The sequence below is a fragment of the Acromyrmex echinatior genome, chromosome 7 (genome assembly GCF_024713525.1).
Source record: "Acromyrmex echinatior isolate Ae372 chromosome 7, ASM2471352v2, whole genome shotgun sequence".
Lineage (NCBI taxonomy): Eukaryota > Metazoa > Arthropoda > Insecta > Hymenoptera > Formicidae > Acromyrmex > Acromyrmex echinatior.
Window position 1 is genome coordinate 5,441,486 of NC_141858.1, and position 26,968 is coordinate 5,468,453.

Consider the following 26,968-nt stretch of genomic DNA (forward strand, 5'->3'; position numbering starts at 1 on the left):
CTAGAATTATTTTTAAGTGTGAGAGAAATCTTCCTTTAGAAAAGGCATAAACATTAGGCAAACCTTCAGTGTCACTTTGCTTATTAATACTACTTATTTGGCTTTTTATGTATATCATTTCAGAAATTCTTCTTGCAAATAATGATTGTTCTGTATCTAAAATTCTAATGTTATCCCAATCCAATTTGTGCATCTCATTCACTTGGTAGCGTGAAACCACTGACATCTCGGAGGTGGATCTTCTTATGTCAACCTTATGTTCTTTGATTCGAGTTTTTAATTTCCTTTTTGTTTGGCCAACATATATATGTGTGTGTGTGTGTGTGTGTGTGTGTGTGTGTGTTCTTATATGGGATTCTTTATATGATGTGTGTGTAATGACAGGCCGACTTACTATTTAGCTTCTTGGTCCACGAGATCTCGGGTAGATAGATCGGTGAAAGTGTATGAGGAGGGCCGCTGTTCATGGAAGAGCTCCAAAAGGGCAGTCGCAGTGACCAGTGATTGGGATTATGCCAATATTAATTGTGGCTCACAAATTTTGTATGCACTTGCGCGAACTGGCGTGAACTATTGCGGATTCTCGTAACCTGATTTCCGCACTGACCGCCGTAAACCTATAATCTGATTTCTGTACTGACGCTCTGCGCTTCCGCGGGATCTCTATTTATACTTTGAAAAAAGAGTGTTGTACTCTTTGTCTAGGATGCAATAATTAGTTACAATGTCACGTGAGATTTACGATTTTTATAGCGTATTTTCCTATCGTTAATTTAAAGTGCATTGTTAGAAGAATTTCGAGAAGAAAAGAATTTATGTTTTTCTTTAAAGAGGTAAGATTGCTCCAGACGGATGACGAATTTTATTATCCTCGCGAAAAATATGGCTAGGTAAACAGACGGTTACCATGCACAACTTTTGCGTGCAGGGCAACCAATGTCAGTCGCGAGTCCGACCTTAGATAACGCTACCATGGGAAGTAATCTCATGCGTTTTATGATTTTTTTAAGTGCCACATGACGCCTGTTTTCTTAAAGTGAAATTGGTGGTCAGTCTGGGACGACAAAACTTGGATTTTTAGTATTGCGTGACTTCGGTGCATTTATAATGTCTTTTGCAATCTTGTCACTTTTCGGGTCTGCATTAAGATTGTTATTCTTTCCGGATTGATTGGCGTTTACGAGTTTTCGCGGAGTTTTGTCCGGTCCCTCTTTTCAGTTCTGTCAGACCATTATCAGAAGCTCCGTTCCAGTTTCATAGACGTCAACCATAGTCGCGACGTGGAGCCGATTCTTTTGAAAGAAAAGAATCGTAGCGTCTATAGGATATGATAATATATAATACTAACATCTGATGTAGTTCCTCCGTTTCAAAATCTAACTCCGACATTACTTCTTGTACGTTTTGTTATTACTAGGGTATAGATGTCGTGCACGATTCCGGGGGAGCGCGCGCGACGAACCACTCTGTGCGAGTGAATCGAATGCAAATAGGATGCAGGCGCGAAAATTAATGCGCAAAGTGAAAAAACAAAATTTAACCAAATACTTTTTTATTAATAATCATAATTTTACGTATTTCATTTTTTAGCCTTCTTCAGAAACTTAATTCATTCTTTAATTTTAAACTTATTTTAATTATAAAAACAATTAATTATCAAAACTTTTTTTAGATTATCAAATTTGACATTTCTTTTATTATCCGATAAAATGGATAAATTTGTATTTTGAAAAACTGCGTTCTACATCGCATAAAGTAAGTGATGCGTAATTAAAAAATAGGAAGTATACATTTCTCATTTGATGTAAATTGTTGATATTCTGTATTTTTTTCCAAGACAGAAATTAGTTTTTTTTTAATACATAATTTAATGTCATCTGATTCCAAAATTATATTTTTGACATTTAGTATTTCTTTTATTGCATCTATTATTAGAAGATTCTGAATCTCGAGTTTTTAAAAGAAATTATTATACATTTAAAATTGTTATAAATTATTTCTAAATCTTTCTGCACTTTCGGTGACTGAAATAATTTTTTGGCTTTTTTAATAGCTACCGAATCATTCGGCAAAGTTAAAATTATATTTTTAATTGCCGATAAATGGTTTTCATAGTAGCACGCTGCCTCGATCCAAGTTCCGCAACGAGTTATAATTGGCGAAAATGGTAAAGGAACAGTTGGTAGCATTTTTTTAAATAACTCGATTTTATGTGGAGATTTAAGAAATATTTTTTTTGTTTCCGAAATTATTCAATTTGTTTTTTGTATGTATATCTAATTTTTTTTCGGCTACACGGTGTAATCCATGTGCTAGACAAGTGACATGTATCATTTTAGGAAACATGGTACATAGTTTTTTGCTGTTTTTTTCATATAAGGAGCACCGTCCGATACAAATAATAATATTTTTTCATGTTTTATTTCAGCAGGCCATAATTGTTCCAAAGATTCGTAAATAAATTTTACAATTGTTTTATTATTTGTTTTTTTCCAGCACTGCTGAATGAAGAAGATAAATTTTAGCGGGACGATCAGAACGTAATGTACCGACAATAGATGGGGTGAAAGGTAACCTCCTTGACCGCCAGAATGCGCCACTACTGCAAAAAAGTTTATGGTGCCTTGTAGTCCGTTCATATTTAGGCAGACATGCCAAGTGGCAGTGCGATACTGCCCTTAGTTTTGTTTTGAGAGCTGATTGTTGTTGACGTGTTTGCGAAAACGATTTTCGTTCTCTCATAAAACATTATTTTTTGAGAGGCAAAACGGCGAAGGAAACAAAAGAAAAGTTGGATAAATATTATGTGGCTAATACTCCGTCAGATTACACCGTCAAATATTGGTTTCGAGAGTTTCGTGGTGGCCGCAACTCCACTACCGATGAAGTCCGCAGCGGCAGGCCCTCCGATGCGGTTACCGAGGAAAATGTCAAAAAAATACATGAAATGGTGTTGGCTGACCGGAAAGTGAAGGTGCGCGAGCTAGCAGATGCTACAAAGATTAGTACTGAGCGAACACGCCATATTTTGGGCGAGATTCTGCATAAGAAAAAAATTTTTTTCATTCCCAGGGAGGTTACTTTTCACCCCACCTAGTACAATATACGATAGCTCTGTCTTTGACATCTGTAGTTTCATCTATTGATATCCAAACCACTATCCGCAATAGAATTACGAATTTGACACATTATTTTATTATAGCATGATTGTAAATAATTTTTTCGTACTGTAGATGCTTCCGGAATATGTTGTTGCGTCCATTTTTCAAAAGGTTGTAATTTAGGATTGTGTAATTTTCTTAATGAAATATCGGCAGTTTAAAAAGTTTCGCATAATTCTTGTGAAAATGTTGACCTTCTTGTCATTACTGCTTTTGCAGTATCAATAATCGTGGAGACAGAATCTGTTAATAATTTCGATCTATACAAATATTGTTTATGTTTGTTACTTTGCTCATGTCGATTTATAGAATATGAAGTTATGTTATATAAGTTCATAGAATATTGTTATAATAAAATCGGTCCGGTTAGTTTTGTAAAAACATCATAAATATCTTTGTCATACTGCTGTATAGGGGTGGCTCTAATTCTGATCCTCTGAGGGTGGCGCGGGGAGTACTCGTATTCGAGGAGAGAAGGCCCAGGAGTACTCATGAGAGCGGGGAAAGAGGGGGAAGATTCCGACGCTATCGCTGTTTACATACACATAGGACCTCGGTCGACGAATTAAACATGATGACATTCCGCTATGCCTTTTGTATTTTTTTCGTCACCCACCGCCGCCGCCGCCACCGCCCTCCCAAAAGTACATCGGTAACAAAGACTTGCATACACTTACCGCATATACTTACCATCTCTCTCCCTCTTATGTTTCGTCATCTTTCTCGCATTATCGCTCCCGTTGCACCTTCTTCTCGCACGCAAAAATATTTTATATCACACATTTTTTATTTAATGATTTAAATACAGACAACGCTTAATACGGTCGTAACCGTCTGTCACAGTACCATTGAGCGCGAAGATGCTGGTGGGGCACGTAATATGATAGCTCTGTGATAATAAGAAAGGGATGAATAATATCATACATCCAGATATATAATTTAAATATGCATTTACTTTTATATTTAACGTAATTTTACAATATATAACTCTTATTATATAATAGTTCTTATAATATTTATAAGTAGGAACTTAATTTAATTTAATTTAATTTAATTAATTTCAAATCAAATTTTAAGCACCTGCTTCCGATTAGCAATAAAATGTACATTTACTTTTCACACTGTTTACAATATTATCTAAAGCATAAACTATTAACTCATACTTTATATTTGACTTTTTATTATAAATTTTGCGCAAAAAATCTACAGCATCACATTTATCGATGATATAATTTTCACCTAAAAGTGTTACAAAATATTTAAATTTTTTATTGACGATATGCGTATACTGACACAGCTCAGAGTATACATTCTCGACACAATGTTTGAGTTTCGAACATGAAGAGCACGGTTGACGACTTCATATACAGCCATGTTTTGCGCAGTGTTAATTTCATCACATTCATATATTTTTACGATTTCACTAGATCTGGACCGATAATGATGAAGATGTGATTGATTGCATCGCTCAATAACCACGCGTCTTTCGATAAAAGCCTGCCACATTACATGAGATAAGATTATTGTTATCTTGGTTGTTGTCAATTACAATTTTCACAAAAGATCAGGATCCGACGATTCCGGCATCCAGGTATTTGTAAGCTGTAGGAGTCAGTGTAAATCTTCTTCCTAATATACGAGATGTATGATGACGGGATTTATTACAAGAAGATGCTCTGCAAAAAAAAGTAATATATATTATATATATATATATATATATATATATATATATATACAATATATATAGGGTCCGGCAAAATGATCTCCCACATTTTGCACCGCCACTGTCCCCGAACCATTGAAGAGAGGGGGAGCTTAGCGTAGTCGGTTGGTAGTTCGCGCCTTGCCATTTCAGTTGTCGTCATGAATTGGACGGGCGAGCATCGTGCCTTCGTTATCGAAACATTTATGAAAAGTAACGATTCTGTGATTACGACGCAAAGAACTTTTCGTACTCACTTCGCGCTTGGTAGACATGCTCCAGTCCCAGATCGCAAAACAATACTGTTGTGGGTTTCAAATTTTAGAGCTACAGGTTCAGCTTTAAAAAGAAAATCAACTGGTAGACCCAGAAGTGTTCGGACACCTGAAAATGTTGCAGCTGTAAGAGAAGCAGTTGAACGATCTCCTAGCCGTTCAGCTGTTAAACATGCCTCTGCTTTGCGTTTGTCAGATGCTACGCAATTTTTTGGAACCAAAACTTAGAAAACTTGAACATTCGGATGTGTGGTTTCAACAGGATGGAGCTACGGCTCACACGGCAAGAAGGACAATGGACGTTTTAAGGGAAATGTTTCCAGGATGCGTAATCTCGTTACGTGGAGACGTTGGGTGGCCTGCGCGTTCACCCGATCTTGCCCCATGCGACTTTTTCCTTTGGGGCTACCTGAAAGCGAAGGTTTTTCAACACCACCCCCGAACCATTGACGAATTGAAAGCAGCAATACGCCAAGAAATTACAGGAATATCGCCTCAAATTATTGCTCGAGTGATGGAAATTTTTAGAAATCAGCTTCGAATGTGTATCGAAAAAAATAGTCGCCACGTTTGTTCATCTGTTTTCCTTTTTTCTCTATTAGGTGTACAAATAAGTTTCCACCGTTTGACAAAAGACGGCGCCACTAGCAAGCTATGGTTAAAATTGTCTGATGTAAAACATTATATCGTAAGGTTGGACATCTGTCAACAACATAACCTTGAAATACTAGCGATTTTGTATCAGCATCATATATTTTTTTTATGCGAAAATGCCAAGTTTTGAGCCGAATAAGCGTCATTTGCGGGAACTTTTGATTTACTTCTTTAATTTGAAGAAATCTGCAGCTGAGGCTCATCGATTGCTTGTAGAAGCATATGGTGAGGCTGCCTTAAGTGAGAGAAGTTGTGAATGGTTTCAAAAATTTAAGAACGGTTGACGTCGAAGACAAAGAACGTAGCAGAAGGCCGAAAGTGTACGAAGACGCGGAATTGGAAGCATTATTGAATGAAGATCGTGCCAAACGCAAAAAGAACTTGCACTTACATTTTGACTTACATCAATAAAACATTATGTATCATTCTTTCACAATAAATGCTTAATTTTTGATAAAAAACGGCGGAAACTTATTTGTACACCTAATATTATACAATATATACAATATATATATATATATATACACAATATATAGAAAAGATATAAAAAAATTTATAAAATAAAAATGTTACGTTTTTTTTGTTCTGTAATCCAACTTTCGTACTATATAGTGATAGGAAAAAGTTCCGGAACGGTGAAGTATTTCAGCGAATTGCATTTTTTTGGGAAAATGTTAAATACAGAAGTTTTAGGATTTTTCCCTGGCTATCTAATGGTGATACTGAATTCGACCTTGACTACAATTTTGAAGGTCATTTCAAAGTCAAGTTCACTTTTTTAAATGGGAACCACTATTTTTTATTGTGGATTTGGAAAGAGCGGGAAATTTTACGTCAGAACACCTTGACCTTGACCATAACCTTGAAATCAACGTCAAGGTCATTTCAAGATGAAAGTTCCAAAAGTCCTGGTACGGCAAGAATATCTCGGCGAAATTGCGGGAAAATGTTCAATACGAAAGTTTCATGATTTTTTCCCTGGCTATGTACGTTGTTTGTTTAACACACAATTTCAACATCTCTTAGCCATTTTTCAACCTAAAATAAAAAGTATTTTTCATTTTTACTACGTGGAGGTAGATGTTATATGTACAATTTATTTTTTGCTCAGTTTATATTTTTGTGTCAATTGTTGACGCTTACGTTCTACACGGAAAGAAGTTGCCATATTGTAGATACAGACCGTGTCCGGCGCATCGCGAGAGATGTGCCGCTCCTTTCCTCGAAATTAAACCACTACCAAGACCAAGACCACTATCAAGACCAAGATCACTACCAAGACCAATACCACTACCAAGACCAAGACCAAGACCACTACCAAGACCAAAACCACTACCAAGACCAAGACCACTACCAAGACCAATATCACTACCAAGACCAAGACCACTACCAAGACCAAGACCAAGACTGGGTGGATGGGTGTGTGTGTCTGTCTGTAGACTTTTCGTCCATCATCCATCTAATAAAAAACCTATATGAAAACAGCTCAGCCATTATAAGACTTGAGAATAACATCTCAGATGAAAGCTCGGTCAGGAAGGGGAGACAGATCTGTTATATTGCCACCTTTGCTACATAATATTTATAAGATGATTCAGAAAAACCCTGTGTCCTTGCACAGACGTGTTCCTGATTGAATTCTAAGATGATTTTTCTTTTAAACGAAAATTTTATCCGACGCTTATTTTTTTAATTATTAAAGGATAAAGTTAGCGAATCACAGGTCGCGCATAGAAAGTAACCAGGAATGGCGCCGGATGTACCATCCGACGCGAGCGATCACAAAGAGCACAAGAGCACTCAGCACTTGCGATCAGCTGTCTAAAGACATAGAGTTATTCAGTTCCACATAATAACGCCCACACACGCGCGCTCACACACACGCGCGCGCACACACACATACTCTCTCTCTCTCTCTCTCTCTCTGTTACTTACCTTGCAGAGATTCACTGTCTTCATACCGTCATTACTTCGACGAATAAACTTTGAAACTTTTTCAACTTCAATTAAACCTTATAAACCTATTTTGATACTTGTACAATCAAATAGAACCTAATTCTATTTAATATATTAAATAGAATCTCTCTTAATCCACAGCTTCTATTCAGAAGACATTTTATGATCCTAAAAATAAGAAATTGCCCAATAACTGCCATTTACAGGCTCAACGTAGAAACTCAATTCATTAGATTGGAACTTATTATAAATGTAGAGTCTACATACGTTTTAATTATAAATCTTTAGAGTCTACGTACGTTCTAAAACTCTATGATTCAAAGTAGAAGTAAAGTTTCAACTTGAAATTTATTCGTCGAAGTAATGACGGTACGAAGACAATGAATCTCTGTATTGTAGTTGCACATAAGTTGCTCGGGAGTTATGTATTTGCTTTGTAACAGATAGATAGCGCCATTCATCATCATTGTGTCATCTCTCGAGTATCATATCTTATGTTCGTGTTTGCATCACTTTTTTTTAAACTCAAATGGCGTCTCAAAATGTTCAGTTCGCTCGTTGAGTAATTATTCTTTTTGTACCTTAAAGGAGCTTCGAATATATTAAAAAGTAAATATCCATACTGATTAAAAAATATATATTCATACGTTGCATCATTATTCATCTCCTTCCTGACTCTCTCAAGAACACTCTGTAAAGTAAGTAACGGAAAGAGGGAAAGAGAGAGAGAGAGAGAGAGAGAGAGAGAGAGAGAGAGAGAGGAGAGTGTGCGTGCGTGCGTGCATTATGTGGAACAGAATAACTATGTCCTTAGACAGCTGATCGCAACGATCGTGCCTTTTGTGGTCGTTCGCATCAGATGGTGACCGCCCCTGCTTACCTTTTATATGCGACCTGTGATTTGCTAACTTTATGCTTTAATAACTAAAAAAATAAGCATCTGATAAAATTGTCATTTAATAAAAATTGTCTTAGAATTCAACCAGATACATGTCTGTGCAAGGACACGAAATTTTTCTAAATCATCCTGTATAGTGTGCATATAATGAAACAGGTGATAGAGGATTGGGATGGCGGCGCAGTTATGGGTCGAAAGAGAAATATCAAATCTTAGATATGCGAATGATACGTTGCTAATTGTCAAGAGCAAAGAGGAGCTTTTCAAACTTGTAAAACTCAGAGAACTTTGTATTAGGTTGGTGCATATGAAATGTCGGATTTTCTTTACATATGAACGTTTGTCTCCCTGTTTTCGTTATGTTTTTGTTTTTGGCATAACCTCGTTTATAGTCGTATTGTCCATTGCCAGAATCACATTTCAACAAAGAAGATTTTCTCAAAAGTGTTTCATTTTGATATTTGTTTTGAATTTCGTAAGGATATGAATTCAACCGATATTCATGTAATTTTGTTATATGAGTATAAACTTGATAATAATGCTGCAAAAGCTGCACGTAATATAAACCAGGCATTTGGGGAGAATACTGTTAACGATCGAAAAGTGCAGCGTTGGTTTGAAAAATTTCGGTCTGGTGATTTTTCCCTACAAAATGAACCGCGTGGAAGACCCAAAACGTCTGTGAAAAATGATGCTCTGAAAGCATTGGTGGAAACGAATCCAACTGTATCTACAAGGGAACTTGCTACCAGAATGAAAGTTGACCATACAACGATATTGCGACACCTTTCCGAAATTGGCAAGATGAAAAAAATGGATAAATGAGTACCGCACGAACTAACCGAGCGAAATAAGCTGGATCGATTGAACGTATGCTCATCATTACTAATCCGATTTCATCGAGAGCCATTTCTCGATCGGATTATTACTTGTGATAAAAAATGGGTTCTTTACGACAATAGGAAAAGGTGTGCTCGGTGGCTTAATAGGAATGAGGCTTGCTCATACTCCAAGGCCATCACTTCATCCACGGAAAATTTTAATAACAGTTTGGTGGAATGTGACTGGAGTAATTCATTACTCATTCCTTCGAACTGGGGAGACAATTACAGCCGAAAAGTACTGCCAGTACATTGATGAAATGCATGAAAAATTGAAAATTATACGCCCATCACTTGTTAATCGGCATGACCCAATACTTCTCCACGACAACGCTCGGCCGCATACGTCGTACAAAACAATTGCGAAATTAAATGAATTAAAATATGAAATTTTGCAGCATCTAGCTTATTCACCGGATCTTTCGCCAACCGACTTTCATTTTTTTAAACATTTAGAACAGTTTTTACGGGCTAAACAGTATGAAAATGAAGACAGAAAATGAAGACTGAAAAATTCCATATCAGAGTTTATTGATTCTAAAGATCAGAATTTCTTTAAGACAGGCATCTATGCATTAAAATCTCGTTGGGAAAAGTGTATTGAAACAAATGGAGCATATTTTGATTAAATAAACAGCCTTTGAAAAAAGATATGCAGTTTTATATATTCACTTAAAAATTCGACATTTCATACACACCAACCTAATATAAGGCATGGCGTACGTCTAAATAATTCCAAAATCAAAATAATGATTGTTGATCAGGAACATAATAATTTATATATAAGTTCGTATATCTGGAGCCGATAGCGGACCAAGGTGACTGCGGGACGGAAATTCGTAAACGCATCTAAGGAAGAACGACTATGTTCCAATAAATCAAGATATGGAAAAGCTACAACATCACCGCACTAAAATTAATTTAGTTAGAGCACTGATTTTTTTCAGTTTTCAACTACACATCCGAGACATAGACATTGCGGGCAGTCGATAGATGACATGTGAACGCATTTGAGATGTGGTGTTAGCAAAAGTTGCTCCGCCTTCCATGGACGGCAAAGAGAACAAACGCATCAATTCTAGCTGAGGTAAACTCTCAGAGATTATCCAGCTCCGTACGGCTGACTTCTGAAGTTTTTCGGACATATTAACCGCAGTAACAATATCAAATATCTGATAGTCTAAGGTAAAGGAAACTGAAAGGGAAATGGAGAAGTGGCCGCTCATTGACCTAGTGGACCGACACCGTGAAGCAACTTTTTAATACAAGCATGGAAGAGGCAGTAAGGACCACAACCAGTCGGGACAAATGGGACATTATTAAAAATGCCACCAGATTGGAAAGACAACAAACATAGTCACCACACATGTGTCAAGATGTCAGAAGGACTGAAATAATGATTATTATGTACATTATTTAATAACGTTGCATTTGTATAAAATAATATTAATCTTTGTCGTTTTAAAAAAATTCTTGAATTACGCTAACATAGCAGCTTAATAAATGTTGCACTATTTGGCAACGTCGCAATGCATCTCAATTTTATCAATAATAAGATTGAAAATAAGATCATTTATGTTGAATACATTATTTTAAATACGAAGCGCCACTACGGTCTGAATGTTAAGATGTTGAATTATTACTGTGCGAGAGCGAACCAGAGCGAGAGCGCTGATCGTGAAATTTTTAAAGTGATGCGGCGTTTGTCTTACTGTCTTTCTCGCTAGTTTAAATCCGGCTCGAAGGACCAGAAAATGTGCGAGAGCGCACCGCGCGGACAGATTCGAGTGAGAAAACGGCACAAGGTTGATATGATGCACGACAGTGAAGAGAACTCCGTTTCATTTAATTTAACAAAAGAATTTCTTTAATGTATTCAGTTACAAAGTCAAAAGATATAATTAATTAAAGATCAGATTAACAGAATATTAAATGCGGTCACCTTTTCCAAATTGAGCTTGGAATCGCGGTGATGGAAAATCTCGGCGATTTTCCTCGAAGCTTCTCGAAAGATTCGGTTTATAGCGATTTCACTAAACGGTTAGCACGGCGATTTTACGAAGCGCGACTATGACTCTAAGAACTCTAAGAACTTTTTGGAAGTAAGTAGGAGGACGGCGAGATCGAAGCATTTATTGCTTTCGGCCTGAGCTTTCCCTTTTGGAAAAAATCCAATAAAAATTTGCCACAATCGTAATTATTACGTGGCATTAGGTGTACAAAATTGATTGGCGCTTTGGATTCTTTTCTAGCGACGTTCAACGTAACAGTCATGCGCGACAGAAAATCCGTGCGTGGGATTGGTGACAGCGCGTGACGTATTCGTCGGAGCGCGGCGCTCGCGTGCGCGAATTGAATCGTTCTAGAACCTTCGATTGTCCGTTGCCGGTAACGACAACTTGTTTGCGTGTAACGAATTGTTTTTAAAAGGAACAAAGAACGACGAATTTGATGATTTTAACGAAGATTAAAATCATGTTTGAGATGAAATCACGAGCTCAATTTGTGCATGCGTTCAATGACAATTAATGTCGGTCGACTGACAGAATTCTTGCTTTTCTTTCGAAGTACCGATCTCGAACAATTACATATATTCATTTAATTGAATTAATTTCAGAAATAATAATTGCATGCCGATATGGTTGTCGGACTATCAACGCAATCAATCTGAAATATTAATAATCCCTCCTTTCCTAAATCTAATCTTAAAAAACTATAATAAATTATTGCGATTTTATCACATTATATCATTATGTTCATTATTTGGCGACGTCATATTAGTATTAAGTGTTACGCGAATGATAACTTTGTTGATTATAGTCGAGGATGATTCTGTTGAACTAATGATTAAAAAAGCGGAACGCTGTGCTAGTAAAGTAGTTGAGAATATTCAAGAGATTGGCCTTAAAGTGTCCTCTAATAAAACTGAGGCAATCGTGTTTTGTGATAGAGGCCTAGCGATAGGTAGCACAAACATTAAGATAATGAATAGTGGTATTAAGATGACAAAAATAAAATATTTATTAAGAAATAACAGTGGACTCAAAATAGTCCTTTGTCGAACATTTCAATCAAATAGGGCAAAGGACTAAAATGTATGTGTCAAATTCGAGTAGGGTGCTGCCGAATCTTAGTGACACAAGCGAGGCGAGACGTAGGGTATATGCCAATGTCGTACTGTCGATAATCATGTATAAGGCGCCCGTCTGGGGATAAGGGTGGGGATAAGGGTGTTGACAAATAGAGGTATTTGCAGAAAGATGGGAAGGGTCTTCAGAACTATAACTTTGCACATTATAGCGGTTTGTAGAACAGTAACAGGGGAAGCAGTGCACCTACTTGCCAGATTGCCAAAATTTGAAATGGTTGTGCGACAATATGTGTGGACGTAGACAGAATGAGCAATTTGCGTGAGAGAGAAATTTATATATAATAGGAATTAGAGAAAAGAAGGCAATTAAAGAACAGGTATATGAAAGAGAAATGGAAGAATGGAGAAGCAAGATGAATCTTCCTGGCTTATATGGGAGCATGTCAGGAGAGTCATATATCCTATGATAGAAAACTGGTATAATAGGAATCATAACAAATTGACGTTCACACAGATGATATCTTCTGACACAGATTATATCTAACCACGGCTGTTTCGGTAAATATTTAAACAGAATAAAGAAGGCTAATATCAGTAAATGCTTTCACTGCGAGAATGCATATGACGATGTTGATCATACTTTGACAAACTGTTCCGCGTAGAGGAAAGAAAGGATCTTGTTGAGAAACGAAATGGATGGGGAGATTAATCTTGAGGTAATTAAAATAATGATTAAAGATTAACAAGGCTGGGATCTTTTTGCCACCTTTGCGAAGGGGGTAATGACTCAAAAGGAGAATGAAAGAAGGAGGCAGAGGATCGATTTCGATCACGAACCAACGCCGCCACGAAGGCTGATGGACTCCGATAACTAACTAGATGACTACTCCATCATTGGCTATTGCAGTCCATATGAAGTGCTGCACATCATATGGATGGGGAACGATCACTACATCAAATGAAGTTACCGTAATCCGGTAGGACCTTTTGGGAATATCCTGAAGAATGCCTTACGGTGTTGCCAGGACATCTCTTTCAACGATCGTCGTGGGAAAAAGGGAGGTTTTAGTGGATAGATGACTCGTGGATGTATAACTCAATTTTGAGTATGCGCAAGTCCCACACTCATCCGGTTAAGTCGGCCGGGGGGTCTATGAAGATTTCCTCCTCTACAACAACAAAAAAATTTACGTATCATATATTGAGAATAAAATTCATGTCTAATGGAAATGGCTGATGAGAAACCAAGCATTCGTAGAAGATTATCAGAAAAGTTTATATGATGTAACATTTTATACTTACCATCGCAATTAATACTAATCAAAACTTTGCTCAGTCGCTTTTTGCTGTTTAAAATAAAAATGCGATTCAGCATTTTTACATGCAATTTTTAATCGCCTCAATAAGCTGCAAATTTCATTTGAAAATGCAACTTCTTTTGCCGTAAACAGAACATTCGTCCCCTCATCGGGTTTAACATCAAAGCATCTCGTACATGTAAAAAGATAGAGAGAAATTGAATCTCGCTTAGCGCAACCTTCTATTGTCTATACAACACTATAGAGTGAGATAATTCCGAGGTGAAAGATGACGTTCTATTATCCGAAAATTGACGCATACTGTTGTTATATGAAAATGCCGAAAGAAATTGTTCCTCCTCCATCGCGAAGAGAAATTAAACTCGAAGCTGGAATCCAAATGTCAATCGATAGTCACATGCATCTCTCTTCTCTGTCACCTTTCATTCGCACCTCCCCTAACTTCGACCAACTTCACCTCTCCCCTTTCCCTTCCCCTCTTCCTCGCTCACCACCCACCCCCTCCATCCCTCTCTTTTTCGCCCTTTCTCACTCTTTCGTCCTATCTCACCCTCGTCTGCTGAAAGTATCCGATGGGTCACTCAGGGTCGTATCTTGACAACGTGATCCTGACGGGGTCGTGTTAATTTTTTTGTATAACTTCGTAATGCGTTATAAGTGACTGCTACAACATTCCGAAGATCGTTCGGTGTGCTGATCTTCATAACGTGTGGGAAGATCAGAGACATCGGAGATGAATGGTCCATTTTAATTTTACTTCTCAATGGGCAACGGTCGCCTGTCATCGGAGATGAATTGTTCTTCGATGGTCACTAAGGGTCATTACTTGACTATATACGAGTATGTCACGATCAGCGTCATAGGAGTTGAATTCCCTATTTCATTTTTAATAACTTATTAACGTGAGATGGGTGACTGCTTAACCTTCCAAAGGTTGCAAGAAATCTAATGGGAAAACAAGTATCATATACCCCAGGTCTATGTTAATAAATAATAATTCCAGATTGAAAAAAAGAATAAAATTAAGTAAAAGTTATCGAAATATGATGAAAAGGCTATTCAAAGTTTGCATGTAATTATAAAGAAACTAAGACAAATTAAAAATAATAAACGTTTTCGCTCGATTAAGTCATTCTCAACATTATAATTACAAAGTGACAAGTATATATATATATATATAGGGTGTCCAACGTAACTGTGATCACGATTTTTCTAGCACCTCCGAAGATCTGACAAAAATTAGGATTGGATAAAAGTTAATCAGTTTTCAATCAACTACAAATTGCAATATTAAAAATTTGCAAAATACTCTTTTTTAGGAAAAAAGAATCATTCTAATTTTTTTAAATGGCACTACATATTTTTTACTTCATAATATTGTAACTGATGTCAAGACGAGTTCAATGACTTGCTATACTATGACTTTGAGATGACTTTACAGTCAGACGTGAAGAACAAACTTAGCCATTTCGGAATTCGTGATATTGCCGAATGTAGTTCACACGTGTATGTAGTATGTAAGTAGAAAAAAATATCAACTTAATTTGTAGTATATCGTAGCTCAAACGCTTCAACGTTCAGTCTTAGTTTGTTAGAACACATCATAGTTCAGTTTGTCGAAAATGTATTCCTATAATGAGAAAGTTGATGTTAATATTCGATGAATGTAAAAGGAATGCACGTGAAGCTGGAATTCTGTATACCACAAAGTATCCACAGAGACATCACTTGTATGCAACAATGTTTTGTAACATTGAAAAGAATTTAAGAAATTATGGAGAATTTGAAAAGAAGAAAAGGAACAAACTGCATTTAAGTATAACTGCAAACAATACTTTTATGGTCTCAGCACATTTAGAAGAAAATCCGCACATTTCCATTCGTGTTGCTACTGAAACTGATTTATCTAAAAGTTCTGTTCATAAGATGGTAAAACAGAATCGTTATCATCCTTACAAATGACTAAAGTACAACATTTACGTATAACTGATTCACAACGTCGTCTAAATTTTATAGCAGTTATTTATGGCTAGTTGTCACATACGAAAATAATCTTGAAATATTATAAAATATCCTGGATAAATGTAATAGTACAGATGATACATAGTACAGATGAATGTAAATTCTCAAATAATGTCCTCAATTTCCAACATTGTTGCAACTGCTTCCGAATGATGATATACAACGTATTTATTTCCAACAAGATGATCGTCCATCTCATAACGCTTGGATTGTTGTTCAATATCTAAATTCAAAATATGGAGAACGTTGATTGGGCACTTACGGACCAATACCTTGGCCACCTCGGTCCCCCGATTTGTCACTATTAGATTTTTTTCTATGGGATCATTTGCAATCAATAATCTACGCGGTACCAATTCAAAATATGGAACATTTAAAGCAGCGAATCCGTACAACATACGAAGAAATTCGCCGTGACAGCATTATAGACCTTGACTTTTTTTCTAAAAAAGAGTATTTTGCAAATTTTTAATATTGCAATTTATAATTGATTGAAAACTGATTAACTTTTATCCAAACTAATTTTTGTCAGATCTTCGGAAGTGCCGGAAAAATCGTGATCACAGTTATGTGGGATACGCTGTATATTTAAAATAGATCGGTTTTAAACTGGTCGATAAAGAGATAGAAAAAATATATGTACAGACTTCTAGTGGATGTACTGATGGTCATTACTGCAACCTGTCGTTATACAGTTGACATTATGTCCCGGTTGATGTAGCGCGTGTCATTATGAATATTGTGCGAGAGCGCACCGCGCGGAAAGAGGTTCGAGTGAGAAAACGGCACAAGGTTGATATGATGCACGACAGTGAAGACAACTCCGTTTTCATTTAATTTAACAAAAGAATTTCTTTAATGTATTCAGTTACAAAGTCAAAAGATATAATTAATTAAAGATCAGATTAACAGAATATTAAATGCGGTCACCTTTTCCAAATTGAGCTTGGAATCGCGGTGATGGAAAATCTCGGCGATTTTCCTCGAAGCTTCTCGAAAGTTTCGGTTTATAGCGATTTCACTAAACGGTTAGCACGGCGATTTTTACGAAGCGAGATTATGACTCTAAGAACTCTAAGAACTTTTTGGAAGTAAGAAGGAGGACGGCGAGATCGAAGCATTTATTGCTTTCGGCCTGAGCTTTCCCTTTTGGGAAAAATCCAATAAAAATTTGCCACAATCGTAATTATTACGTGGCATTAGGTGTACAAAATTGATTGGCGCTTTGGATTCTTTTCTAGCGACGTTCAACGTAACAGTCATGCGCGACAGAAAATCCGTGCGTGGGATTGGTGACAGCGCGTGACGTATTCGTCGGAGCGCGGCGCTCGCGTGCGCGAATTGAATCGTTCTAGAACTTTCGATTGTCCGTTGCCGGTAACGACAACTTGTTTGCGTGTTGCGCAAAACGAATTGTTTTTAAAAAGAACAAAGAACGACGAATTTGATGATTTTAACGAGGATTAAAATCATGTTTGAGATGAAATCACGAGCTCAATTTGTGCATGCGTTCAATGACAATTAATGTCGATCGACTGAAAGAATTCTTGCTTTTCTTTCGAATTACCGATCTCGAACATCCCGCCCGCCTCGTCATCTCCGTGACGATATGTGTATGAGGTTACGTATAGAGATTACAAAAACTGTAAACGCGAAAACATAACAAGCGATACAATACAATGAATTCGTGGAAGAACTTGAACCGTAAACGAGAGTTATATGACAAATAACATTGAAAGGATGATTCACGAAAATACGCGCGATTAATTCAAGCTCTTCTTTACATTTGTCGCATTAGCGTGCAAGATAAACGCGTTAGCCTCTTCTGGCAATAAAACTAATTTGACCAAAGGACGAGTTAATTCAGATGAGGCGGTTTTGACTGTGACCACCCGCACTACGCCGTCGTCTCCAGGATGTAGCTGCGTGACTCGCACCAAAGGCCACTTATTTGGCGGCGAGAGCTCGGAGCGAATGATGCATAGCGATCCAAGGCGTGGTGGCAAAGCATCCTTGGTCCATTTCGGTCTGGTAGCCAGAGTATTTAAGTACTCGCGTGACGAGGAGGCTCGGAGCATCTCACGAAGTTGCCGGTCGGCGCCCGAAAAATTGGTGCCGCAATCGGAGTAGATGTCCGTGCACAGTCCTCGGCGAGATGTAAATCGACGGAGAGCAGCCTGAAAGGCGTTAGTGGTGTAAGCTGAAACAGCCTCGAGAGGAACGGCCTTGGAGCTAAAACAGATAAAGACAGCGATGAACGCCCTGTGAGCGCTGTGCCCACGCCCTTTGCTCGTCCTGATGAAGATAGGCTCGACGTAGTCGCTGCCCACGTGAAGAAATGGTCGTGCGGGAGTCACTCTTCCTGGAGGAAGGTTTCCCATCTTTGGTTGCGGAGTGGCAGCCCTCCACCGTGTGCATGTCACGCACTGATGCAGCCATCGCTTGACCACTGCTTGGACTTGTGGAATCCAGCGGGAGACGTGACCTCGAATTCCGTGGAGCGTGACCTTGGATTCGGACCACAAGATCACTGGCGTTGCAACTAGTTTTAGCACAGAGCGCGTGTGCACGAGTACACTTGACAGTACGGTGGCGGCGCAGAGTTCAAGTCGCGGGAGAGAAACAGGTTTGATCGGCGCGACCTTGCTTTTGGCTGTCAACAATAGAGTCTTCGTTTGGTGGTTTGCGGTGATGCGGAGATACTTCACAGCGGCGTAACCTCTTTCGGATGCGTCTGCGAAGTCGTGCAATTCGAATTGAGAGCTCGTGTCGCCGGTGCCGAGCCAGCGGCCGACTCTGAGCTTCTCAAGCAATGGAAGTTCTTCCCAGAGCCGCTTCCACTTTCCAGCGATGGTTGACGGCAATGGTGTGTCCCACTCTAGCTGCTGCAGCCAGGCCGACTGCATGAGAATTTTTGCTTGAATGGTCACTGGAGCCAGCCATCCGAGCGGGTCGAAGAATCGAGCGGTCTCCGACAGCAGACTTCTTCTGGTGAACGCGACGACGGTGCGAGGAGGAACAGAGAAGGCGAGTTCGTCCCTGGTTGGATACCAGCGCAATCCCAGCGTTGAGTGGTTCTCTAGTTCCCACGACCTCGAGTCTCTGGTGAGACTGTACTCAGACGGAATGTCGCGAAGAAGCTCCTGGCAGTTGGCGACCCACTTTCGGAGAGAGAACCCGCCCGCCGTGCAGAGGTTGCGGAGCTCTTCTTGGAGAGCGATAGCGTCGTCCTTTTCAGGCGCTCCGGTTGCGACATCGTCGACGCAGCAGTCGGGTCGTAACGGATTTGCGCCTCGAGGGAAACGTGGTCCATCGTCATCGGCGAGTTGACCATCGGCGTGATCGGCGGTTGAGCGGTGCACAAGGTTGGCTGACTCATGATCTGAGGTGCACTGAGGCGAGTGGCGCTGTGCTGAGTTGGTTACTTGGTCGCAACCTCCCGATAAGATCCAGCCGAGCTGTGTCCTTTGAACGATAGGCGCTTGGGGGCCTCCCTTGCGGAGACCACCCTCGAGAATGATTGAGCATACCTCCGCTCCAAAAGGTTGCTCAATCGAGTCGTTCGCTGCGTAGTCCGGATCAACCAATTGGAGCCCCTTTAGATGTGGCCCCTCCATTCTGATCCTGGCGTGAGAGCCGTGGTAAAGCGAAAGACGTGGCGGAATAAAGGCTCCGACTTTGAAGTCGGTCCCTGTGGTTAACGAGGTCACCTTGAGAGTCATCTTTCCCCTGCTGGGCCCGGAGCTTTTGCCATTGATGCCGATGACTTCGATTGCGGATCGAGAGCGTGGCAAGCGTAGGCGCTGGACCAGAGCCTCGGATTTTAATGAGGTTTCCGAACCTTGGTCGATGAGCCCGCGTGTGGTATGCTGATTGCCGTGACGATCAACGACGGAAACTCGCGCAGTTGCGAGCAAGGTAGCCTTGTGGTCGTCGTCGCGGCGCACCGCCGACAGTGAGCTGACCTCGTGAGGTTTCGATGAAACGTACGCGTCGTGTAACATTGAGTGGTGACGAGACTGGCACGTAGCACACGTCCTCGTCGACTGGCACTTCGCGAATTTATGAGAGCCGAGACAGTTGAAGCACAGCTTGTGAGTTTTGGCGACGGCCTTGCGGTCGGCCGCGGATTTTTTCTTGAATTCTTCACACATCATCACGTGGTGCTTACCCTTGCATAGGACGCATTGGAAAGACTCGGTGTGTTTCTTGACGTGATGCGACTTGGCGGATCGCGACGGGTTGTCGGAGACCTTGAGCGATTTTGGTTTGGCGGCTTTGAGAGTTAGCGTTCTCCTTGTGATAAAGTCCAGCAACGTGTCATGGTTTGGCAAGTCCGTGGAATTGCTCACAAACGATCGGAATTTTAAGCGCGGCAGCGCCGACTTGGTAGAACAATCGGTTCCCGGTTCACTTGGAGGAGCTGTACTCGAATTTTCAGCTTTGAGCTTTGCCAGGTACTCGCTCAGCAGGCCGCGCAGCTGCACGTACGTGTTTTCGGCGGAATCGACGAATTGAGACGTGTTGTACTCACTCTGTTTGAAGGCTTCCTTGTAATGTGCTCGAATAAGTTTGTGGTGCCTTTCGAAGTCCGCCCACATCTTGTCGAGAAGCGTCGAGCGGATTTCGACAGCGCGGAGGGTGATGTTGGCCGTCTCCATTTTCTTTAAATTGGTCACTGACCTGGCCATGCGACTATGGATGTCCCTCTGGGCGGTCAGCAAGACGGCTATTTCGTCACTCATGATTTCACTTGCGAATTTTTCTCTCTCTGATTTTCTTGATGATGCGCGCACTGGACGCGATGCACTCGACACTGCGGATGCCGGCGAAAATCCGGCTCGAAGGACCAGAAAATGTGCGAGAGCGCACCGCGCGGAAAGAGGTTCGAGTGAGAAAACGGCACAAGGTTGATATGATGCACGACAGTGAAGAGAACTCCGTTTTCATTTAATTTAACAAAAGAATTTCTTTAATGTATTCAGTTACAAAGTCAAAAGATATAATTAATTAAAGATCAGATTAACAGAATATTAAATGCGGTCACCTTTTCCAAATTGAGCTTGGAATCGCGGTGATGGAAAATCTCGGCGATTTTCCTCGAAGCTTCTCGAAAGTTTCGGTTTATAGCGATTTCACTAAACGGTTAGCACGGCGATTTTTACGAAGCGAGATTATGACTCTAAGAACTCTAAGAACTTTTTGGAAGTAAGAAGGAGGACGGCGAGATCGAAGCATTTATTGCTTTCGGCCTGAGCTTTCCCTTTTGGGAAAAATCCAATAAAAATTTGCCACAATCGTAATTATTACGTGGCATTAGGTGTACAAAATTGATTGGCGCTTTGGATTCTTTTCTAGCGACGTTCAACGTAACAGTCATGCGCGACAGAAAATCCGTGCGTGGGATTGGTGACAGCGCGTGACGTATTCGTCGGAGCGCGGCGCTCGCGTGCGCGAATTGAATCGTTCTAGAACTTTCGATTGTCCGTTGCCGGTAACGACAACTTGTTTGCGTGTTGCGCAAAACGAATTGTTTTTAAAAAGAACAAAGAACGACGAATTTGATGATTTTAACGAGGATTAAAATCATGTTTGAGATGAAATCACGAGCTCAATTTGTGCATGCGTTCAATGACAATTAATGTCGATCGACTGAAAGAATTCTTGCTTTTCTTTCGAATTACCGATCTCGAACAAATATATACTTAAAATAAAGAATGGCCTCCCCATTCATTCTTGTGAGAACGCAACCATATTTTCTTCGTCTTTCCGATTTTAACACAACCTTTAATATTTATTTTGATTGCAACAGAATGAATTTTTAATATTGTATGAATACACTTTTTTTTTGTTTGCGAGAAGGAGAAAAATCTTCACATAACTCCTCATCCTGGATGCTCCCGAAGAAGAGCTTAATGATGAGGGGATGAGGGGAAGACATTCAGGAGTCGGTCTCCTGATTGTGTAGGATTCGATGAGTCTGCGTCCCTCCTATAAGGAAGTGCCTTAAGGGTTGCAGCACAAAAATAAAAAATGCTTGGAAATAATAGCACATAAATCAGAGAATTGTTTTGCATAGTACGAGTATTTAATTTTGCAATTTTAAACGACTTAGGGGTTCTTCTTTCTAAAGAAAAATTGGAAGCTTTTAATGTAAATCATTTTTACAACTCTTTTTATTTAAATTATTTATTCCATCAAAAGTTTTTTGAGAGCAGGCCGCCATGTTCTTTTTCCGAGTCATTAACAAATTGATACTCTGGAATTACAAGCAATTATTTTTCATTATACGGGCTAATATAAATTTGAAATTAGATCTCAATAAACGATTTTTATATTTTGTGCACTAAGAATAACATATCACACTTATTTGCTAGAATCAAATTGTAATTTGTACTCCCAAAAATATAAAAAATGAAAAGATTAAGCCATGTTCAAAAAAAGATCAAAAATTTAAATCTTTAAAAATTTACCGATGATAGATAGTTTCCGTGCGGTACTCGAAAGAATTCTGATTATGTACCTCGGCCTGTGGTTGACAATATTTTCCGATCGGATTGTTCCACTCGATAATTCGAAGAAGAAATATTTGCAAATATTGCATAGTAATTTCGGTGGCGGGCATTGGGTTGCTTGTCATTACACAAAAATTATTATTAAATACCCTTAACATAAAGTGAAAGATTTGTCCCTAGATATCTCTTTATTACGAAAACAGGAATTATGAGAGTTTTTATTTAAAAAAGGAGTCTGTTGTTAATCGTGGCATATGAAATGTAAAGGATAACTATTCTCTAAGAACAGCTCAATAAGAATTCTCAAGTGAATAGCCTCTATGAGATTACACTCATGAAATTTTGGGTGAGACAATAATAAAATTCTATCTATTACACTTATGATAACTCCTCTTTTGTGACACAAAGGGTGGTGGGACTAAAAATTGAAAAATCTCCCCGAACAAATAGGTTCTGAAATCTATTGAAAACAATTCTATTCTTCTCAATATCGTGTCTAAAAAATTCAAAGTATCATAGGTGCTAATTTCGATGGTGAACTGCAATCTAGTATGTAGTGAATTAAAAATGTTTTTTATATCGTTTAAGGTCTCGAAAGGAATTGCCAAAACAATGTCGTTAACGTAACGGTATTAGAACAATGATTGTATAGGCAACATTTCAATCAAGCCGATATTTCTAAGTCCTGTAAATTTCAGCAACCACAGGAGATGTAGGCGATCCCATAGGGATATCAAAAATCTGTTTGTAAAATTTTTTATTAAAAGTAAAAAAACATAGAATCCAGAACAAAATTTACAGCAATGAGGAACTCATTCAATGGTACAGTGGTATTCCTAGGTATGTGGTCCCATTTCCTCTTAATGCTTTTCGATACCGAATCTATGGGAATGTTAGTAAATAATGAGACTACATTCAGAGAGGCTAAAACATAATTAAGTTCCAAACACAGCTCATTTAATTTGTTGACGAAGTGTGTGTGTGTGTGTGTGTGTGTATATATTAATTTTTATTATGTTTATTTTTAACAGTGAAGATGACTCGATTAGGCTCGAAACGACATTTGTTATTTATTATTTGCGTTAGATCATGACAATTATATTTGTTTTTTATGTTTATACAATTACTTTGTTGTTATTTGGTTCATAGCTTTTTTAAACTTTTAATTTATATTATTGAATCATGTTATAAGATGCATATTAATTCACGCGGGCTAAATTATGCATCACCATATCTCCCGGTTTTCACTTTTTCTCACATTAGAAATTATTAAGGCTTGAATTCTTGTAATTTATGCAAAAGACTATGCAATTCGGTCAAGCTTAGTGCTAACATCAGAATGCGCATTAAGTTTATCAAATAAAAATATTGCTTTTCGCAATAAGTTTATTACAGTTTTTTAAGATTAATTTGGGAAATTTGGGGGGATTATTAATATTTCAGATTGATTGCGTTGAAAGTCCGACAATCATATCGGCACGCAATTATCATTTCTGAAATTAATTTCATTTATATGAATATACATAATAGTTCAACATCTCAATATTCAGATTGTGGCGCTTCGTATTTAAAGTAACTAATTTTTAAGATTTATAAAATGAGACACATTAAATATTGTTGCATAATAATATAAACACTATCAATTAGAAATTTAAAATGCCTATTATGATCGAAACTGGATCTTCATTGCTTTAAATAATTCAATCATGAATTATTAATATACACTATATATGTATTTGCACATATACCACATTGTATAATAGCTTTTCGAATTGCGCGTCGAATTGCTTTTCCGGACTAAACGCAATTAAACTATTCTAATAATCGTGAATTAAATTGACAAGCAATTTTAATAATTTGATGCTACCATCAAGCATCATATTATAATGATGTTAATATGTTAAAACTGTTAATAAATTTATTTATTGACTTTCTTCCCCCGGCCGAGGTAATATTTTTCGCAATAAATTTATTTCACCGCAGCTTTATCTTCTTTTCAAACACAGCTTAATTTTTCGCACGCAAAGATATTTGTATATACTATATGTATGGTTATAGCAATAATAATTTGAAATATTTTTTTTCATATTCTAATGGAAGTTCTTATTCCACTTAATAAGAGCGCGGTGGTACCGTCGAATGCGGTGATACTGTCGATATGTGATAAGAACACAGTCGGCGCGCGATGCTCGTAATACGATACTGCTGTGGTTGGAAGAAGGATGGAAGAAAGCAAATAAATATTGACAACGAAGTAATCTATATATGTATTGTATATTTATTTATTTATTTATATGTATTTATTTATATATATGTATACATATATATATATATATGTGTATGTATAATTTTTATAAATTTTTATAATCATTAAGCTCTTCGCTGCTACTGCTGCTGCTGCTGCTGCACAAATGACACATCGTCATCAGGATTTTCATCCCTCCTCAGCCGCCTGCCTAATTTTCTATTCACTTTCCTAAAATCTTCGGTGATACTCCTAATCAAGCCTAGGGCGTCCATGAATCGTCATGTAAATGTGTAACAACGTCAACGGTACCGTATCTGGAACAAAAGAATAAAAATATGAAAATGTAAATAAAAAAAGAGATGGCCTAATGGGAATTTACGCTATTATTTTGACGAGAATATCAAATATCGTCCTGAAACTTTTCGTATCGTTTAAAATAACATTGATATAATATTGGTATTATATTGGGTCATCTAAAAAGTATCCGCGGTTTTTTGTCACTAGATGGTGTTGATGGTTAACACATCTAGTGACAAAAAACCGCGGATACTTTTTAAATGACCCAATATAACAAATTGTTTTTTTCCATGTCTCGAAAAATCGAGATAAATATCCGGATGAGAATAAATATAAAATATAAATAAATGACAATGAATACGCACGCATGCATATACAGGGTGATTAAAAATGAATATATTATCCTTGAAATGTCATATTCCTGACTTAATTCTAAGACGATTTTTCCTTTGTCAAAATTTTGTTAAAAACATAATTTTTAAATTATAATAAGAAATAATTAGCGAATGACAGGGCTCGTAGAGAAGGTAGCCATGAGCGGCGTTCTCACTGTCCGACGCAGACCGAACGGGGGACCTTCGTTACGATCAGACGATCGCTACACACGCATGCATATGCGATCGCATTCTCTCTCTCTCTCTCTCTCTCTCTCACACACTTTCAATGATTACTCAAAAAATTTATTACTGTATCTCTATCAGTTAAGTGTCCATTTTACTACCGATGGTCCATTTTAACTATTATCAATTAATCATTCGGTGACCAAAAATCACTTGAAGAAAGATAATCACACGTTGCGTTTATTCGACGATAGCATGCACTCGATTTGAATAGAAAATCTGTTAGTTAATTATTATAAATCACTGCCGATTAATTATTCGTCGACTGAATATCACTCGAAGAAAGAAGCACACGATTGTTTACTAACACACGACGCGTTCGCTCAACAATAGAAAGAAGTCAACTGATTTTAATACTGAATCTTCAATTATTTATTGTCGATTAATTATTAGTCGACTGAATATCACTCGAAGAAAGAAGCGCACGATTGTTTACTAACACACGACGCGTTTACTCAACGATAGCAAGCAGTTGATTGATTTTATTAGTTATGTTTGTACTAGCGCTGTCAAAACACGGACATCTCAGTCAGAATCGAATCGATATCGGTTCGATATCGTTCGACGTCGAAAGCATCAAATCGATATCGAATTGATCAATATCAAAAAATCAATATCAGAATATTTCATGTTATGTTGAATAATTGATTTTTCTGACATTGAGTTTTCTTCCAAACAGAGTAATACTTTTTAAGTAGTATTTCAAAACGAAACGTAATGCTGTAGTGTTGCGTCCGCGGTGAATAATTATTAAATCTTTTACAAAATAAGTTATTATATAATATTTCTTGTACGTTCTCTTCATTCCTTGATCTTTTTTACATAAGAGAGATATTCCATGTAAGAAAGTATTGGTCGCCTTTAAAAGGGCAGATTACTGTCTGTCGCTCTAAAAAGAACGGATTGATTGTGATGAATAAAGTAATTTTATAAGAGGTGCTCGAAATGTTCACCATCCATTCTAACGCAAGCTCTCATACGTCTCAATAAATTTCTTTGCACGTTTTGCATCACATCTTCTTCGATGACCCATACGGCATACCGTAATCTTGTATCAAGATCTTTCATGTCTTCGGGAAGCGTTTTATAAATTAATTCCTTGCAATATCCCCAAAAAAAGAAATCCAGAGGATTAAGATCTGGAGATCTTGCGGGCCAACGTATTGGGCCGTATCGACCTATCCATCGTCTAGGAAATTGCTGATTTAATGAAATAATCCATCACAATTCTAGCGTTGTGTGGCCCCGCACCGTCTTGCTGAAATACGATCTTGCTTCTCTCGAATAATGGGATTTCTTCTAAAAAATCTGGTAAATTATCCCTTAAAA

General features: G+C 38.1%; 2 protein-coding genes and 1 long non-coding RNA gene across 10 annotated transcripts in view; all 3 read right to left on the bottom strand.

Annotated features, from left to right (window-relative positions):
- LOC105154647 (uncharacterized) overlaps positions 1-26,968 on the bottom strand; it is a 577,042-nt gene that overhangs the window by 460,589 nt on the left and 89,485 nt on the right. The gene's annotated exons all lie outside the window — the stretch shown is intronic.
- LOC147909057 (uncharacterized) lies at positions 1,664-16,413 on the bottom strand. The gene is made up of 2 exons (XR_015545779.1): positions 4,898-16,413; positions 1,664-4,837 (listed from the first exon to the last, which is right to left on the bottom strand). It is a non-coding gene; the product is annotated as an uncharacterized LOC147909057 (long non-coding RNA).
- LOC105144011 (uncharacterized) overlaps positions 16,786-26,968 on the bottom strand; it is a 488,432-nt gene continuing 478,249 nt past the window's right edge. For all 6 annotated transcript variants that reach the window (XM_087408170.1, XM_087408167.1, XM_087408166.1 and 3 more), the window contains one exon: positions 16,786-25,036. In XM_087408170.1, the coding sequence (XP_087264296.1) occupies positions 17,723-20,704 (2,982 nt within the window). In that variant the 5' untranslated portion in view covers positions 20,705-25,036 and the 3' untranslated portion in view covers positions 16,786-17,722. The remainder of the gene's footprint in view (positions 25,037-26,968) is intronic.